Genomic DNA, 18,709 nt, shown 5'->3' on the forward strand with positions numbered 1-18,709 from the left:
GAAGAACCGTGGGAAGGTTTGTAAAGAATCATCTTCAAAACAATTTATAAAGGTTCGTTAATAGTTTAAGCGTATTGGTAAAACGTACGTATTTCGCAGTTCCAATAAAAGCATGGATATTATTAATTGTTATTGCCATCATTATGCACACTAAGCATGCGCTCATGTAATACTATTGTATAATCTCCGGTCTCCCTTTCACTTCGAGCGCCAACCTCTGGTCCCAACGATTGCGTATAAGTGTATAATATTATATATTATAGTGACACAAAGAGAAGGCAATCGTGATCATCCATATCCTTAATAATTTAATGTTGTAGGTCATAGGGCATGGGCTATTTGGGACACCGTGGTATGTCATGTGGATATATTTGCTTTGATGTTTTGATAATGTACGCACGACTACTTCGTCTTAGTATTAGGTAATATTTAGGTGAATATTTCGATATATTAAATACTATTTACTTGGAAATGGGTAATTATTGTTTAGAACCAGAACCAACATTTTCATTGTCAATGCAGTTTTCAAATATGTACTAAAAGCACGCACGCATTTTTGTACGCGTTGTTCCGCTAATGTTCTTTTTTTTATATTTGTACATAATGTTTTGTGTTTTCAGAGAATTAAACTTTTTTTTAATAAAAATACATTACGCCTTAAATCAATTGCATAGTTGCATGAACTATATAGGTACGTCAGTATACACAAATTGAAACATGTTTTTAAAATACAATTTCCTTATCAAATCATGGTCGAAATAAATGATCTAATTCAAGTACCGTGGATCAGATTAATTATCGCATTATCCACAGTAGACACAACACGTGGAAGTAAAAGTTACTTTGCTAGTTACAAGGACGACGAATATAAGGCAATTATTCTATTAAAAACTTGTTCACACGGATACCATTACGCGAAATATATTCCATTTATGGCCATGGATATTGAGCCAAAACATTTCACCCAGATTGCTAATTAAACTTTAAAATATTATCTTATTCTGCTTACAAAGTTGTAATATTTGGCACAACTCAATCAATCATGAATGAGTAAAAGGATTTCAATTAGATTTCGTATACTGTATACAAGTAGTCGTTCAATGGTCCTTGATGCTTCTAGTGGTGATCAAGAGACTGTAATACAATATGCATTATATTTACATAATAATTATTTATTAGTCGTCGGCCCTAGATATATCATAGATATTTGACCTAGATATTTCATCCATTCCTGTGATGTATATTTTGAAATAATAAAAAAAAATAGTCACATCACAGTCATAATGCTATCTAGGTCCAACTACTTTTATTTATGGTCTTAAGTATAAAAACTCGAGACAACAATACGATAACATATTGTAACAAACTAGTTCAAGAACAGTCACATGCACTTATTTGTTATTAGATCGTTTGTTTTAAATTGTTTGAAAATAAAACTGCAAATCTGTAACAAAACTGATTTATTCATGTATAAAAATTTTATTTAATGTTTAAATATATATTAAAATTACGCCCCTATTTCACCAGGGACCTGTATGCATTTCTCCCAGTAACGGTTCATTGTGTTGTATCTGTGCATGTTGACACCAACCAAACTGTGGGCTTCGTCTGGATATGACTGTAAAAAAAATAAATTCATAAAACTTATGGACACACGATCTGATTTATTTAGGGAGTGGCTTATTTGTACTTTATAGAATATTTTTATGCAATTTAATAACTATTTGTCATTAGTCATTTCTGTTGACAATAATTATAGCTCATAAATAGAAATATAAATGCTTGCGTTATACCTTTTAAAGTGAAACTTTTATTACATCGTCTCAAACTTTTTGGTCTGTGTAGCGCATGTCGCGTGTATCGCGGCTGCCGAGTAGGTATACCTACTCGGCAGCCGACCGACACGCGACATGCGCTACACAAAGCAGTGTTCGGAACCGTTCGAACAGTTTCACTTTTACCGTGGTTTCATAAAACCACACAACATTTTTTTACTTTTGTTTCTAAAAAAAACATTTTCATCGTTTATTACATCTTTTTCTGTTTAAAGGCTTTACGGATAATACCCGTTTTTACGAGTGTTACCCGCATACGTTTACTATCAACACACATAAACAAAATACGTACCATTTGTTCAAAAGGAATATCCTTCTCTTGCAACGCCTTCATGAGTTTCGCAGCGTTTTGATAATGTACATTATCGTCCGCATTTCCATGCATCAGATAGAAGTCGTGCCCGCGAAGTTTATCCGCCAGGAGTGTGACGTCACCGCGCTCGTAGCCTGCTAGATTGTCGTCTGCGGTTGGTAGACCCATGTACCGCTCTGTGTACATTGTATCTGTGGGTAGGAAATAGTGTTTAAAGAAAATGTTTTTTAAGAAAATAAGACAAAAGAGAAGAAAGATAAGGGAAGGAAATTTTATATTTGAAGAAAAAAATTTTTTTTTAAGAAAAATAAGACAGAATCGAGATCTTGCATAATCTCATACGATAAAATCTATATATATAAAACTCAAAGGTGACTGATATAGTGATCTATCAACGCACAGCCCAAATCACTGGACGTATCGGGCTGAAATTTGGCATGCAGGTAGATGTCATAACGTAGGCGTCCCCTAAGAAAGGATTTTAGAAAATTCATCCCCTAAAGGGGTAAAATAGGGGATAGAAGTTTGTATGAAACTTTTTATTCCTTGGATGTATTTGCATGAAATTGGGCGTGTAGATAGATCATATTGGATTAACACATAGGATAGATTTTATCCCGGAAATCCCACGGGAACGGGAACTATGCGAGTTTTCTTTGAAAACGCGGGCGAAGCCGCGGGCGGAAAGCTAGTTAAAAATAACACTGAAACTTGACAATCTGTCTAATATGCTAGTACTTAAAGATGATAGTCAACAATTAGAGAGAGCTGTTCATTTTAATATTATCCCGACTTATGATAGATATAATATTCTGTGCTATTGTTTTTTTTATGAAAATGTAGCCTCCTTCGCGTTTTTTTGCTTCTTTTTAAATATTAATACAGGTCTATAAAGTTATTACTGCTTCAAATACTTACTGTAGTATAACCACGAAGTGACAGGAGCCCCAGAGACCCCACATTTGAACAGATGCTCATCATCATGCAGTAGAGTTAGAAGGGTCGCGTAACCACCATAGCTGTGGCCCCAAATAGCTACCTTTTCGGGGTCTATGAATTGGTAGCGATTAAGAACCTGTCTGTTAATAAAAAAATACATATTTAACAAATAATTGGTTATTGAAAAAACCTTGACCATTTGCGCGCGTAAAACTAGTTGTATTTAATTGAGTCTTAAATTGTTTATAAATGAGAGATTCGTTCAAGAACGAATGTTTGGCTATTTTTAACATTTTATTGTATTTGAATTGAATAACTTAGCCTTTGTAATTTGTAATAAAAATTAATTGATTTAAATTCCATTTAAAAATAGCTTTTTATAGCTAAATCTAAAACTATGTTTTATTTTTTAACTCGATGTATTTTGACTTAAAAAATTATTTGCCTTATATCCAATACACTGCCATTTTTGTTTTTAAAATCAATGTACATATACACTTCGTATAATTAAAATTGCATGTCACTTACTTTAAAATAACAGAATGGTCCTCAATTTCAACGGTTCCGAGAGCATTATTGAGGGAATACAGAATGTCCTGTCCGTTGAGTCCAGCCCCGCGACCGTCAGCCAACATGTAAATTGTGTTGCGATTCGTGGTCAAGTAGGAGTGGTAACCTGGTCATAAATAATTTTTTTGAGTAATAAAACTTAAGAGAAACAATTCTGGGCAATATTCTATAGTTACGTAAGTTACATCACTGCCAAGTATCCTAAAATACGTTCAGTTATTTTCGCGTGAGAGAGTAACAAATATACATACAGCCTTCTATCCTAATCAACTTTCACGTTTATAATATTAGTAAGATATTCAATGCTGACATGTAATTTTAGTGATTTGTGAAAGAAAAAATATAAACAAACACAATATGTAAATCTCCTTCCCCATAATTTTTATACACACCAAACAATACTTTGTACTCATTTTCAAACACCAAAATAAAAAGTGTATCCACTTACCAACGGTAAAAGTTTCGAAAACCGTGTTAGTATTAGGTCCAGAATACACGTAGAACACTAGGGGATATTTCGTGGTACCATTCTGATCGAGTCCTGGAGGCAGGAATAGTCTTACAGGTGCGGGGTGGCCATTTTGCAGTGGCACTGTTGTTATAAGTGTTACTGGCTTCACTTTAGTCTTTAGACGCTCACGGACAATTTCGTTCGTTTCCCAAGTGTACAGAATTTTTCTGTTCTGAAATTGTAAATATTAAGTTTGGAATCTGGACTAAAATAGAAAGGAAAGGGGTTTTGTTCACGTTAAAAGTGCATAGAAACCACAAATTTTCAATTGGATGCACTATAATGGTTTTGCAAGATAGTAGGCATATATCGCGCATCAGAGCGCTAACCTGACGCCGTGCTATATTTAATTGTTTGTTCTATCTGGCTAAGCAACTAAGTATAGTGTATTAGATCTAAAGAAAGCCTTGATTTTTCTATATTTCAGTTACATGCACTTCTACACTTGACACTCACACTCAAATAATAAAGCAATTCAAATACAAAATCATAATTAGTACAGTTCGTCTTCTTCCATCTACCAAACTCAATTTAAAAACCTGTTAAAAAACATTGTACTCACCAAGGGATCATAGATATAAGTAGCAGACGGTTCATTAGTGGAACTGCAAGTGATGGTCAAGTACGTGCCGCGTTGGCTGGCGGTTGCCGTGGCCCATGTGCACGGGCCCTTATCTGGCAGCTCTATATCGCAGCTGAGACATCCAATCCTGGAGCCCGCTATGTGCACCCCGGACTGCCAGGGCTTACCTTCTACCGTGCTTGTGTAGTAGCTGAAAGAAATGCTTTTCTTCAAAGACATGTATTTTAGATGATGAAATTATTTAAGAGGAACTAAAATTTAGAACAAAAAAGGAACTAAAGTATATAAAAGGTATATTTAGATTAAAAGTAACTTAGTTTTAGGTTTTAGTGAAATCATTCTGCGGCACGAGATCGTGATAAATTTTTATAGAAAGAAAATAATTTTTACAACGATATTTATCATTTGTGTATAGACGAACGCTCTACAAAATCAAAATAAAACGAGTACTTAATTTTTTTCTGTGTAAACACAAACCCTCTACAAAGACAAAATAAAAATGTATCAATCATATAGGTACAAATTCTCAATCGACTCACAATGCCAAGTTATCTTCATCGAGACCAACAAAAGAATTAATTGTCCTCGCTCCCGGAGTCACAGAACTGGACACAAATGTGCCATTAACACGCATAGTGACATACAAGTGTTGCCACGCCTTTCCATCTGCTTGTTGTAGCGACCAGCGGGTAGATACGTAGTAGTCGCCTTTGCTGCTGAATCGAGGTAATGCAATAGGTACCCAACCGTTTGGTTGCTCGCGGTGCTCATTCTATAAAATATTAAAAGTCTGATTTGTAGGTACCTACTGTTTGATGTGTGAATCAAGAAAGATTACAGTTAAAGATTAGGAAATATTAACGATTGGGAAAAATAACTTTAAAACTGAACTATAAGAACAAATATTATACTAGGACACTACTAGGATACTACTAGGATACTTTACATATTACAAATAATATTAAAAAACAGCGCCTTACACCAAAAAAATGTATTTCTATTTAAGTAGGTACTCACCTCACAAACTAATGTCTGAACGTTGCAAATCCTAAGTACAGTCTGATTCTGACGCCTGTTCAACCAATGAGCTGCGATTTCTGTTGCTGTGGGCCAAGTCACGCCGCCCAGAATATGGTCATCAGTCACTTCTCTTGGCGCCTCCATTACTATGTAATTTACATTATTTTGAATCACACTCAAGTCAACAACACGAAGCGTCACCGTGGGATTTGTGCGACCGACCTAAAATTTAAAACACATAAATAGTATATTGTGATATTTCGTAAAAATCTATTTAAATATTATGTTTCTTACCTTGGGATATTTGAGATCAACTAATTCTGGATACAAATCATCTGGATTACTTTTGTCCTCATAGTAGTAGTAAGAATATGTTTCAACGAGCGTATCATTGAAGCTCGCAAACGCTAAGTATCTTCCATCAGGAGAGAACCATGTGGCTTGACCTGTGTACATTACATCCTCTGAAAATAAAAACAAATGTTATAATACAAAGCATTGTTTTATTACTTATATTAATTCATATGACTAATTGCAAGTAGTATTTTAAATTATGCGTTACTTATATTCAGAGCTAGATGATATGATTATGATCAATTGGTTGTGAATTTTCGTTTCTGCAGAAAATGGAAACAATAACATCCATCTAAGCTTTATAGGTACACATTATTAACCGACTTCAAAAAAAAGGAGGAGGTTATCAATTCGGCCGGTATTTTTTTTTATGTATGTACACCGATTACTCCGTGGTTTCTGAACCGATTTACGTGATTCTTTTTTTGTTCGATGCGGGATGGTGTCGAATTGGTCCCATAAAAATTTTATTCGGATAGGCCCAGTAGTTTTTATTTTATGAGCATTTTTGTCTGTATTTGTAAATGTTGCAAGTGCAAGTTTGAAGTCGGTTGTTTTTAACGCAGTTATTGACTTGTTCTTTAATAAGTAACTAAGAAGAATCTAATCAATCTGTAGAATACGGAGAAAAATACATAATGAGAAAAAGAAGAGTATGTGACTTTGAACTTTATAATCATGGGTACTAAAGCTCAACTTCTTACCTTCGTACACCCAATCAGTATGGCCATTATAAATAACTCCGGGGATACCATCAGTGGTAATCTGGATAGGTTGGTTGGAGTTTTCAGGCAGATAATACAAATTATTATCAAGCACGTACGCAAGTGAGTGACCACCTCCGTAAATACATAATTGGAGACGTTGGTGGTTCGCTATGTTAGTAACACCGCTGTAAAAGATTTTGTTTTTTAATATAATATAATATAAATATGTATTAGGAACACGTATGTCAAATATCAATTACATAAGAAGCGAGTCTATTTATATAGATACTAGCGGTCCGCCCCGGCTTCGCCTGTGGTACATATGAAAAATAGATGTTGGCCGATTCTCAGACTTACCCGATATGCACAGAAAATTTCATGAGAATCGGTCCACCCGTTTCGGAGGAGTATGCAGACTAACATTGTGACACGAGAATTTTATATATAAGATTTCAAACTGATATCAAAGCATCGGATTGTTTTATGGTATGAATTCACTTACCCTGTGGCAATTTCATAGAGTGCATAGCGCGCTGTCGTCGAGTAACGATATACCTAAAAAGCATTTAATATTTAATAATATGTTTATGTAAGAACATTTATTATTATAGTAGTTAGAACTTGAGATATGGACAACAAATGGTGTATGGTCAATGAATATATAACTGACATACGATTTACGATACGGCATTGCTGAGGGTCTCGTTATTGTTATGGGAAACATATATTAAATAATAAACACACTTCACAGTAAAATGAATCCTTGCTGCTTTCCCTAATGCATTTTATGCAACATGAGACTGGTACTTAGCCAATATCTCTAGAAATAAATAATTTGCTATAGATACCTATATCACGAAAAAATTCATTAATTCGAAGTTCGATAAGACCTTGTGTAATAAATGAATAATTTAATCTTATCTATGATATTATTTACTGACATACAGTATACAATAACTAGTTGATAAAGATATCTAATATTATATGGCTTTTAATATTGATGGGGCATGGGCACTATTTAATAAATAATGGTAATGAAAATAAATGGTATTAAAAAAATTAAGATGTGATATAAAAATAATAATATCTACGTCACTTAACGTAAAATAAAAATAATTATGAGTAAACCTTTATTTTGGAAATATATATATGGACTTACAGATTCAACCTCGCTGGGAGCTAAAATGTACTGTCTATCCGCTGATAATATTGGGTTGCTTGTGTTCAGAAAACCCTGAAAGTAACATCATATTAGTACAATTATTATTAAAACAATATATTGATTAATAACATACGGTATATATAGTTACAGGATTATACGAACCATAAGTTCTCCAGATACAAGCACCCTGCTTTGCAGGGTTGGCACATCAAATACATTAATACCGGCTTCACCTGGTATCGTGAAGGTAAATTCCGTGTCTGAAATTATAAAACATACAACAACAATTTATATTTATAAAACATAGGTAAAATCAATTTCGATTAATGGACCATGAAAAAATCCTAGAAAATAAATTGAAAAAAAAAAAACATTTTAGTATATTAAACATAAACTATTCCAATCTTATTGCAAGGGGAGAACAAGTAGGTAATTAAAAATACTTACTGGCCTAATATTCTATTCTGCAAATACAATCTGCACGTACAATAAAATATTAGACCAGTATAATCTAAACTATTCTACATGCAGTATCATCATCGAAATGGTAGAAATTTGAGCTGAAATCAGAGCTGGCACTGGGGTAAATGATAAATCGAGAGAAGAACAACCGACCTATTTATGCCACCAGAAGGCAGAGGGCGCCAAAATACATAAAGCAGAAGACAGACTTTGCGTATGTTCTTTGCAGATAATATTATGTCTGGCTGTCTGTCACTCAATCATTTCTTAAGAAAATTTTACTAATAGCACAGACTAATAGTATTTGAACCGGTGTAACCGCAAATGTAATGACAAGAGCCCTATAGGTACACTAGGCTCCACTCTCAATACGAGCTGAGTCTATCGTTGCTTATTTAATTAAATGAAAAACAATGTATTATTTTATTTGTAGTATTAACTATTAACTAGTAGGTATAGAAGTAGATGCATGTTGATAATGTTTACTTAACAATCTGGTAGCAGCCGCAAGACTATTGTCAGAATTATTGATTCAAATCTATGCCCTTAGTTTATATAGCAGATAATAGTAGTTAAAAACTTACCGGAAATCCATCTCCCCGTGAATCCTCTCTGGGAGAATTGTCCAGTGACAAATTCTTCGAGGGTAAATGGGTTTTGTGCTGCTACGGATGCCAGCAGCGCCACACAGAAGCACCATATACCTATCTAGGGACCATGTTTATAATAACATTATTGATCTGATCTTTTTCTATCGGTTCTATTTTTCCATATTATGGTTCAATATATCGGGTTACAGCAATTCAAATCATAATTTCATCTCCTGTTGGCAATAAAGTACTGAATAGCTGTATTTACACTACATGGTGTATTTGCCTTGAATCTTTAGAAGATTTTTGTGCTCAAATTTAAAAATATTGCCACCCCACCTTTTAACATATTTAGAGGAATGTTCAGATAAGATTAGAGCAAGGTTTATATTAACGTTTTTCGTCTTATGGTCAAGACTCATATGGAACTTTATAAGGTTAGTTGTATCTATAGTCCATATAGATGATGAATTCTGTGAGTCATTTAAAAAATTGGAATCGTGTATTTATTATGTAAAAACTAAATATAGTATTTGCTTATTTTCTTACCATTTTGAAATCACAACACAGTGGTTGACGGTAATACGCCGTCAACGCAACTGCTCCATAAACCTATCAACAGAATTATCCTCGTATCCCAAGATACTGTGTATTATCTCATGATATCGATAAATAGGTGTAATAATATTAAAGCCTTGTCATTAGGCCGAATCGATAAGCTATCTCTTTAATATTATAATATTCTGTATCAATTATTGTAATGACAAAGACTTGCATCTTAAAAGGAATTATCAAAATATTAACATAGAGGTAACTATAAACAGGTAATTGCAAAACTGCTTTTTGATTCTATTAAATATTGTCATACTAGAATACAAAAGTCTTTAATAAAAGAAAAAAAACTACAGACATTTTATCTTTCTAATCTTAGGTAACTGGTGGAATGTAACATGATAAAAAACTAATTACTATTATTACAAAACTACTGTACTTTACTATTGTTTTACAAGGTGTATATTTTAAAACTCAGGAAAAGAGAGAAAAAAAAAACTAAATTTGTCACAGGAAACATTTATTGAACATTAGTTTCAAGAATAATGTTACATACGAGAAATATTCCCATACAAATTATAATATCTTCTTCCTACATTCAATAATAACTTCAAGTTTTGCTCCATCCATATTCCGTATTATATCCAGTACTCCAACCATCCAAAATACTCAACATATGTATTACAAATAATTAAATATTCTTGATTAAATCCAATCCCATGACGTCATTCGATGTTCGTCGACTAATTGTAGAAAAAAAATCGTCCACCATTTCCTCCATTGAACAACTTTATACTCTGAATCATAAGATCGTCATCAATAAACCTGATACATAATCTGAATCGATCCTTCGAGCTGCAGAATGAAACAACACATGACAGCAGCGACGCGGCACTGTCGGCCAACGGGCATCTCCCGCAGCTCCCAACGGTCGGCGATACTCCGACCGATCAAATGATAGGATTTCCTCCGAGCGTGCCTTTCTATAACATTTCGTTAAAATAAATTCAAACATTCAGCGCCACTCTCGCATTTTCCTTTTCTAGTTTATTTATTACTAACTTAAATACATCTAAGGAAATCTTCTAAAAATTAAACCTTATTTTGATACGATTGTCTTTGAGACAGTATTGCTATAGGTACCTGGAAAGAAATGTGAATGCAAGAAAGAAAAAACAATGAGCGGGTGGTTATTTGTATGTGTAAATGTTTTATTTGCGGTTAGTCTGAAATGAGTGTGTGTGTGTGTGATGAGTACAGTGTAATGACAATGTGAGTGTGTGGGACGGACCATGCTAGTGTCTGCGATGCTGGCGACGCTCCTGCTTTCGTCGCTCAAATTCGGCCATGTGTTGTCTACGTTGCTCTTCTTTCACTGCAATCTGAAACGCAATTATAATGCAAGTAAGAGAAAAATTTAGAATTTATTTAAAATCATCTCACTTCGCAAGCCACATTATTTGAATTAATAGTTACCGTTTCAGCAGAAAGTGGTAGCCAATATATGCAAGGAGTAGCCTTCGTTTTTCTAAACAAATCATCCAAAAGTTTCGCTGGCGCTTCCTCTTCCTTCTTTTTGAACTTCCGTGCTAAAGTAACAACAATGAGCTCCATTAAGTTATAAAATTAGGCTGAATTTGTTTGGTTTTAGTAAGAGATATGAGCATTAAAATTTTATGTTTATTATTATGTGTGTTTAAAATTAAAGTTACTTTTATTTCATTAAATATAAAACAACTTAATCTTAAACCTTCCTTATATTTTGAGTCAAATAATTATTATTTGACAAATAATAGAAAATAATAATATTCAGATTCTACTGAACTAAGTATTATACATATATACAGGGAGTGTTTGTGCAATATTCATTCGCTTTGCTCTAAATAAAAGTGGTGTCCTTTATTATTTCACCTTACCTGGTTCTGGACTTCTTTCAGGGGAGCGATGCGGTCTTCTCTTCTCTAGTGGCCGTTCTTCTCTTTGTAACTTGTCCTTTTCCTTGCTCTTATCGTTTTTGCCAAGATCCCACTCTCGTGTTGCCACTTTCCGTTCCCATGGGCGGTCCTAAAAATAAAATTATAGTATTATAATGATCATAAGCATATTTACACTTTATAATAATAACAATTTAATCAATTATCCCTCTACCATGAACTTGGATGTAAAATCTAGTCTTAAAGTTACTAGGAGAAATCTACATTTTATATAATATTAGCGGTCCGCCCTGGCTCCACCCGTGGTACCTACATGTTTAAACTATCCTATCTCTCAAGTTGGATTGAACTGCACAAACGGTGTGCGAACGGTGTGCGAATTTTATTATAATCAGTTAAGTGGTTTAGGAGTCCATTGAGGACAAACATTGTGACACAAAACTTATATAAATATTAAGATGTGTATGTGTATAAAAGTATTGCCTCAGAAACTTAATGAGCTATGTGTATGTGTAATATATTTATTTATTGTTCTTATAATAGTACAAGTTGTAAATACTTACAGAAACAATTTCTCCTTTTTCTCTTTTCATATCTTGTTCCCGAAGCCAATCTTCTACCGTTCCTGGGATTGTGGACGCTTTAGCATTATCTGTATCTTCATTGGCCTTTGCTTTATCAAATTCCTCTTGAGTAGAAAAGTCAACTTGTAATGTTTTAGGATTTGATACTGGCCAAGTCACCCCATGTAGAGCATGTCTTGTTTCCACAGCTTGACTGAAAATTGAATATTTATATTAGATGTAAAGTGCTATAAATATCAAATAAATACATTTTAAGAAACTAAAACTTACTCCTCATTCTCATATATAACAAAGCATTTTGACTTGATTTTATCAATCCAAAAGCCATTTTCTGATATCCTTCCAGTCCTTTGTAGCAAGTTCTTGAGCTGTGGTAATGTGAATGGTCTGACCAGATTTGTTATGAACAAAATGTTTGATTGCTTATGCCTGGGAGGACTTGGTGGTCGGGCAATAATGCTGTCATTGTCCTTTACAATTGATATTTTCCTGGATGAGACTAATTGTGAATCTGAAGACTTTTTCTCGCCAATATTCTCCTTATCCTTATCATCAGACTCTTTTTTATTTCGCTCCACATTTTCTGTGTTGTCAATTACAATTTTAGGCAATACTGGTCTCTCAATTCTTTCGGGAACTCCAATTCGTTTATGTTTCCTCTCCTCAATAACTTCTTCAAATTCTGCTGGTTTCACATCTGGTATTATTTCTTTTAGAATGTCAGTTGATATTGTTAAAGACTTTTGGGTTGTAAGTTTACTGGGGCGAGACCCCCATCGCCTCTTTCTGTTGATCACTATAGATGTTGCTTGGCCATTAGAAATTTCTTCAGAGGGCTTAGCAACTTCTGTGTCTTTTTGAATCTCTTCTTTCTTTTGGTTTTCTGTTTTGTTTTCTTCAATTTCCTGTATATTACATGGTTTTTCCACATTGTCAGGCTCTTCATTGCCCTCAACTGTTGTATCCTGTTTATTATCCTCAACTTCCATTGCTTCACTGGGCATCTCCTGTGTGTTGACAGATTCTTTTTTTGTTTCCTCATTGCTTACCTCTACAACATCATTTTTAGTATCAGTAGTTTGAACCTCAGTAGTAGACTCAGTTTTCCCTGAAACTTCATTTTCTGGTTCATTAATACTTACCTTATTAGAATCTTCTGTGATCTCTTCGTCCTTTGGCTTCACACTTGTGTCCTTTGAGTCTTCTTCCTGAGGTTCATTAAAGTCAGACGATTCACACCTACTATCCTCAGCATGTAATTCCAGTACTTCAGATTTCTCAAGTGAGGAGCTCCGTTTCCTTATAGGACTTTTCTTCTCTGGAGAAGCAGTCACCTCCTCTTGCTGTTTAGGAGAAGCTACAGTTGTATCTGCATCAGATATTTTATCCTGTTCATCCTTATCCTGATTTAATGCTTCACTTTTAACTGTTTCTGATGTTTCAGTTTTTTCATCTTTATCATCGTTTGTTGTTGACATTGGTGTCTCATATGATGTAGTTTCCTTTGTTTCTTTTGATTCATTACTTTGACTTATATCAGAATCGGATTTTGTTGAAGGTTGTGCTTGACTCTCATTCTCCATCTCATCACTATGAACAGATGAACTTTTTTCTAGAGAATCTTTTGCTTCTGCTGTAAACCTTCTAGTACGATGTTTCGGTTTCTTTTTTTCTTCACTTTCAACACTAGGCGTATCACTAGAACTAGTAGCGCGCGAATGCTTTCTCTTGCTTCGTGGAGACCTGTCAACTCTTTCAGGAGTGGATGGAGGACGAGTAAGACATATTTTAAGTTTTTGTATCTCGCCCCCATCAGAAGTATCAGCAGCTTTTACCTGCCATACCTGTTCTTGAGACTGTTCTGGACTCTCTTCCTTTGCAACGACCGGGACTGCTTCCGGAACAGGTTCAGAAACTTCGTTTATTTGTTTGGAAACACTTTCTTCGACAGGCTCATTTTCAGATGAAGATGATTGTTTTCTGCGCCTACTTCTGGTACGTTTCAATTTTTCTGGTTTTTCCTTTTCTTTTTTTTCAGGCGATGCTTTTGCCTTTTTGGTAGCTGCTTTATCACTCCTACGACGCATTGCCTGCAAATATGAAAAAATGAATTATTAAAAAAGTGAATCAATAAACTGTATCAACTTAAATTATGTTGAAACGGCACTCACAATTATTATTGAATAAAATCAACGATTCAACACAAAAAAATATAACCAAACATCCGCGACTTAGCACAAGAAACACAAGCCGAAAGCCGCCATTATGCACAGATTATAATTTACAGATTTCCATACATAGATACAGATAAAGATTACAGACTATCAAAATTGCTCCATAGATATCCACACAGTGGCTGTTTTCCAATTACATAATGCAACTGTGGCGCACACATGCAAGTATCTAATCAATCCTTTATACATAGTTTAAACATTAAAAGGGGGCATTATTTTAAACGATATAATATAAAAATTATTTTATCACAGAAGCACAGATAATTTTGTTTTGTGTATTTTTTTATTTTATTATACGCTACCTGCTCTTTATTCTCCCTCTACGTGCTCTTTGCATATCTTCTATGCTGATGCTGTCAAATGTAAAAATGCACTTGATTCTGACAGGCGTTTAATTTGTAGTTTTATTTTAAATTTAATAATTTTCTTATATCCTAAAATGTTAAGGTAAGATTTTAGTTTTACCAATCCCAAATACAAATAGTATTCAAAAATTGGCAGTTTTTCTACCTCCCTAGTATGTGTAATGATATATCATTCCTTTTGTTTCAGATAGTATGGGTCTTTTATGTCACACTTGCGGTTTGACACTATATTTTGTGTCTCGATGTATGTTAATACTTACAGAATGATAAAATATCTACGAGAATAAACATATTTGCAGATAATTAATCTTTACGACCATGGGTAACCAAAATAGTTGTTGTTGCTATCGTAGTCCATCACCAATCAGGAAGGATATTGTAAAACTAGAAGATTACCTTCCCGAAGGAGAAGTTAGCTCCAATAATATACAGCACATCAGCGAACGAGAACCTGACGATGGTGACATTGATCCTTCTCAAGATCCTATTGCTGGGACCATTTTCATGGAAAGGTCTAAGGCTTCGATCGAAAACGGTATCACGAGAAAACGAAGTCAACACCAAATAGCCGAAAATAAGATGAAAAAAAGCAGTTCCTGTTCTACTATATATTTAGATGATAGTACTGTATCTCAACCTAACTTAAAAAATACTGTAAAGTGTGTGGCACTCGCTATCTACTACCACATAAAGAATCGAACTTCTGAACGTAGATTAGACATTTTTGATGAAAAATTACATCCTTTAAGTAAAGATGGCGTGAGTGATGATTATGATAAGTATAATCCTGAACATAAACAAATTTACAAGTTTGTTCGAACACTGTTTAATGCTGCCCAATTAACAGCTGAGTGTGCTATTATTACTCTAGTGTATTTGGAAAGACTTCTCATTTGTGCAGAGTTAGATATTGCCCCATCCAATTGGAAAAGAATAGTATTGGGAGCAATATTACTTGCAAGTAAAGTATGGGATGATCAAGCAGTGTGGAATGTAGATTACTGCCAAATTTTAAAGGATATCACAGTGGAAGATATGAATGAATTAGAGAGGCAATTTTTAGAAATGTTACAGTTTAACATAAATGTACCGTCAAGTGTATATGCAAAGTATTATTTTGATCTGCGCACACTAGCAGAAGCTAATGACTTAGCTTTTCCCAGTGAGCCATTGAGTAAGGAAAGAGCACAAAAGTTAGAAGCAATGTCTAGAGTTATGGAAGATAAGATTGCAGCCGAGGTTGTTAAAAACGGTATAAAGAAGTGGTCTAGTTTAGACAATGTTAATTCTGGTGCTGGAGTCAGACGCAGTGTTGCCATACTGTCATAGTTTTGTAAACATTTTCCTGATTCGTAATTGCTAAGTTAAAATTTGGATCCAAAAATAATATATGTAATGTCTTTAAAACTTTTGCACCAGTTTAACAAAACAAAATTATGTAGACTTGCTTCTTAAAGGACCTTGAGATTTGTTATGCCAGTACATAGCAATCTACAGGGAGTGTCGTTGGTTTATTTAAAATATTGTGAATTATTAATTCAATTATAGAAACATTTGTAATTATTTGAGATTAATGATCTGATCTCTTTACAATTTCAATCAGTTTTATATAATGATGATAATCTTTAAATGAAAGACTTGTAAATTGTGGTCCAATATTTTTGTATTATACCCATACTAATCGTCACTGACTTTTTTCTTTTTACAATATGCTTCCAGTTTATTATAAGTTCTTATAAATAAGAAGCACTAATATTGATAGATTGCTTCCAAAGCTGTGTTGCTTAGTATATTTAGATTATTAATAGTATTGGAAAAATTGTCTTTTGACTGAAATAAGGCATTTGTGATTGTGGTGTAAATGTATTAGTCATTTCTTTTAAAATTATTTAAACATGCATTTAGATTGGACGTAGGATGTGTATTGATTATGCCAAATTATTTTGTAATCAAAGTGAAATATGTAAACTTAGTCAATCAATAACTAAGATAGGCAAATATCTATATCACTTTTGTTGGCAATACATCTAGTATTTTTTTTTTGTTTTAACTGTACAATATAGGAATTGATTAATTTTAATTATACTGTTTTATTTTATGATTAAGTTATGTAATTCAGAATTCATACATATTGTATCTTAATTGTAATTAAGGAGAATAAACATTTTATATGAGACTTTCAATGGGATTTTTATTGTAACTAGATATTTACTTTCATAGTACACATTATGTTCCTTATTGCATTAGGTTTCTTTACATATCTACAATACAAACAGTACACTAGTTTATATATAGTTAAGCCAATGGTTTCAGGTCCTTCAAATATGAGCTGTAATTTTCTAATATGTCAACAACATCGCTGCTTTTGTTTATCTGTTTATCAAACTCTCCCCCGACTGACCATAGTGTCTCCAGATCATACACCTGTCTTACTTTGTCTGAGAATATGTGTAGTGCTATATTACCTGAAATTATGAAAAATTATTAGCATAGCTTATCTTGGTTAAGTTCCAATAAGTGAGTCATATGAAGAACTGTATGACTGTGTTTGGGATTTGTAAAACCTACTTACTAAAATTGAGGAAAATGCATTAAATAACATTCAGAAAAATGTATCTACTCCAAAATAGTAAATAGATTGAATTTGTTAACACATTAACATATAATATATAATAATAATTAAGTATACATAAATAATATGAAAATATGTTGCAGTACTATATTTAGATTACAATTTTTGTGAACATTATTTCGGCCCAACAGTAGCATAATTTTTTTTTTAAATTTCTAAAAATAAACTTACCTAAGTCTAAAGCAATCCATTCATCAGAATTTTTACCTTCTAGTCTAGGTATGTGATCAGATTTATTACATTTTCTCTTATAAACCTTCCTTACGAATTCTGCTAATGCCTGAATATGTCTCTTACTTCTGGCACTAACAACACAGATATATTCTACATAGTTTATTTCTTTTGGCACAGTAGCAACAAATATATCTTTTGAGTTTTCTCTTTGCAGTAGTTCCACTAAGTCCTCTATGTCAAATACACCATTTTTGCCTCCTAAAATATGTAAAAAGTATGAACTTGCAGAAAATAATGTACACTTTATTTAAATATATTAATCTAACCTTTGTATCATAAAATATGTACTCACGTTCTAAATTTATGCCATCAAACTCGTCACTAAGGATTGGATAATTATTTTCCATACTATAGTTTTCATCTGCTGTATGTTCAATAACAGGCGAGTTAGATTCTGATAGAATTTGATATTTACTAGCTATACCCGGTGAAGGCTTATTTGGAGGGTTTCTAGGATTATTTAAACAAACCCCACAGTAAAATGGTCTTTTTGATTCAACAACACTTTGATATTTTAATAAAGTTTTTACGTTTCTCCTTAATATTTTCAACATCCTTATAGAAATATTAATGTAATTAATGTAAATATGAATACAAGATTTTAGAAAGCTCACTGGTAAGGTTAGAATAAAATATATCCGTTGTTTTGTATAGTACTTGTTCTGTGGTTGTTTTTGTAAACAAAGCAAATTTTTAGGTTATAAATATGACACACGATCTGACGTCTGTCGTCACTCGTCTGTTCCCTGAGGTTCCGTCTGGTTCCGTCAAATGTCATTTTGAGTGTAGATCTGTGGTGTAGATAATATCATGCTAAGGTGCATTTACACATTCGTGTTCGCTATTGGCCTCGTGACTTGACGATATTTAAAATGATGAACATTCGTATATGAATGTCGACGCGTTCACAAAATGCAATACCACTCAAATAATTTATAATTTGTTTCAAATTAACTACCAACTTTAAACCTGGAATCAGAATGCTTAAAAAAATCGTTAACATCGGTTTCAAGCAGACGCCGTTGGTCCAAAGGAATTAATTTGGTGTAGGTATATAATAATATCCTTCTTATTATTTTGTATTTAATTAATATTTGATGCTATAATAGTCTATCCAGTTACTATTCT

General features: G+C 33.4%; 3 protein-coding genes across 4 annotated transcripts; 1 reads left to right on the forward strand and 2 right to left on the reverse strand.

The window, feature by feature from the left end:
- Positions 1 to 1,447: 1,447 nt before the first annotated feature.
- LOC149910562 (uncharacterized) lies at positions 1,448 to 14,427 on the reverse strand. The gene is made up of 22 exons (XM_090109513.1): positions 14,288 to 14,427; positions 12,387 to 14,206; positions 12,096 to 12,309; positions 11,515 to 11,662; positions 11,075 to 11,187; positions 10,895 to 10,980; positions 10,424 to 10,538; positions 9,596 to 9,658; positions 9,041 to 9,164; positions 8,157 to 8,254; positions 7,992 to 8,066; positions 7,335 to 7,387; positions 6,830 to 7,017; positions 6,066 to 6,235; positions 5,769 to 5,993; positions 5,291 to 5,523; positions 4,731 to 4,941; positions 4,106 to 4,340; positions 3,616 to 3,763; positions 3,067 to 3,227; positions 2,128 to 2,339; positions 1,448 to 1,618 (listed from the first exon to the last, which is right to left on the reverse strand). Exons 2-22 carry the CDS (start codon positions 14,201 to 14,203, stop codon positions 1,508 to 1,510), a joined length of 4,800 nt encoding a protein of 1,599 aa, XP_089965639.1. The 5' UTR covers positions 14,204 to 14,206; positions 14,288 to 14,427; the 3' UTR covers positions 1,448 to 1,507.
- A 264-nt stretch (positions 14,428 to 14,691) lies between these two features.
- On the forward strand, positions 14,692 to 16,898 carry CycY (cyclin Y). 2 transcript variants are annotated; one of them, XM_090115107.1, is made up of 2 exons: positions 14,692 to 14,797; positions 14,903 to 16,898. In XM_090115107.1, the coding sequence occupies exon 2, from the start codon at positions 15,034 to 15,036 to the stop codon at positions 16,042 to 16,044; it is 1,011 nt and encodes a 336-aa protein (XP_089971233.1). In that variant the 5' UTR covers positions 14,692 to 14,797; positions 14,903 to 15,033; the 3' UTR covers positions 16,045 to 16,898. The 2 variants fall into 2 exon arrangements, with proteins under 2 accessions (XP_089971233.1, XP_089971240.1); XM_090115114.1 differs by having other exon boundaries at positions 14,719 to 14,797; positions 14,907 to 16,898.
- RsfS312 (ribosomal silencing factor RsfS-like protein, 312) lies at positions 16,361 to 18,308 on the reverse strand. Its single transcript, XM_090115125.1, has 3 exons — positions 17,874 to 18,308; positions 17,519 to 17,779; positions 16,361 to 17,180 (listed from the first exon to the last, which is right to left on the reverse strand). Exons 1-3 carry the CDS (start codon positions 18,133 to 18,135, stop codon positions 17,011 to 17,013), a joined length of 693 nt encoding a protein of 230 aa, XP_089971251.1. The 5' UTR covers positions 18,136 to 18,308; the 3' UTR covers positions 16,361 to 17,010.
- Between the last annotated feature and the right edge of the window lie 401 nt (positions 18,309 to 18,709).

The sequence above is a fragment of the Colias eurytheme genome, chromosome 2, assembly GCF_061535395.1.
Source record: "Colias eurytheme isolate Ceu_HAF_F1 chromosome 2, ilColEury1 Martin Lab GWU primary, whole genome shotgun sequence".
Lineage (NCBI taxonomy): Eukaryota > Metazoa > Arthropoda > Insecta > Lepidoptera > Pieridae > Colias > Colias eurytheme.

Coding starts and splice junctions, on each gene's coding strand:
- RsfS312 (XM_090115125.1), bottom strand. CDS start 18,135: ATGTTGAAAATATTAAGGAGAAACGTAAAAACTTTATTAAAATATCAA. Junction 17,780..17,873: donor TGATGGCATAAATTTAGAAC/GTGAGTACATAT, acceptor TACATATTTTAG/GAGGCAAAAATGGTGTATTT. Junction 17,181..17,518: donor ATGGATTGCTTTAGACTTAG/GTAAGTTTATTT, acceptor TCATAATTTCAG/GTAATATAGCACTACACATA.
- CycY (XM_090115107.1), top strand. CDS start 15,034: ATGGGTAACCAAAATAGTTGTTGTTGCTATCGTAGTCCATCACCAATC.
- LOC149910562 (XM_090109513.1), bottom strand. CDS start 14,203: ATGCGTCGTAGGAGTGATAAAGCAGCTACCAAAAAGGCAAAAGCATCG. Junction 12,310..12,386: donor GTTATATATGAGAATGAGGA/GTAAGTTTTAGT, acceptor TTCAATTTTCAG/TCAAGCTGTGGAAACAAGAC. Junction 4,341..4,730: donor CTTATATCTATGATCCCTTG/GTGAGTACAATG, acceptor TTACAATTTCAG/AACAGAAAAATTCTGTACAC.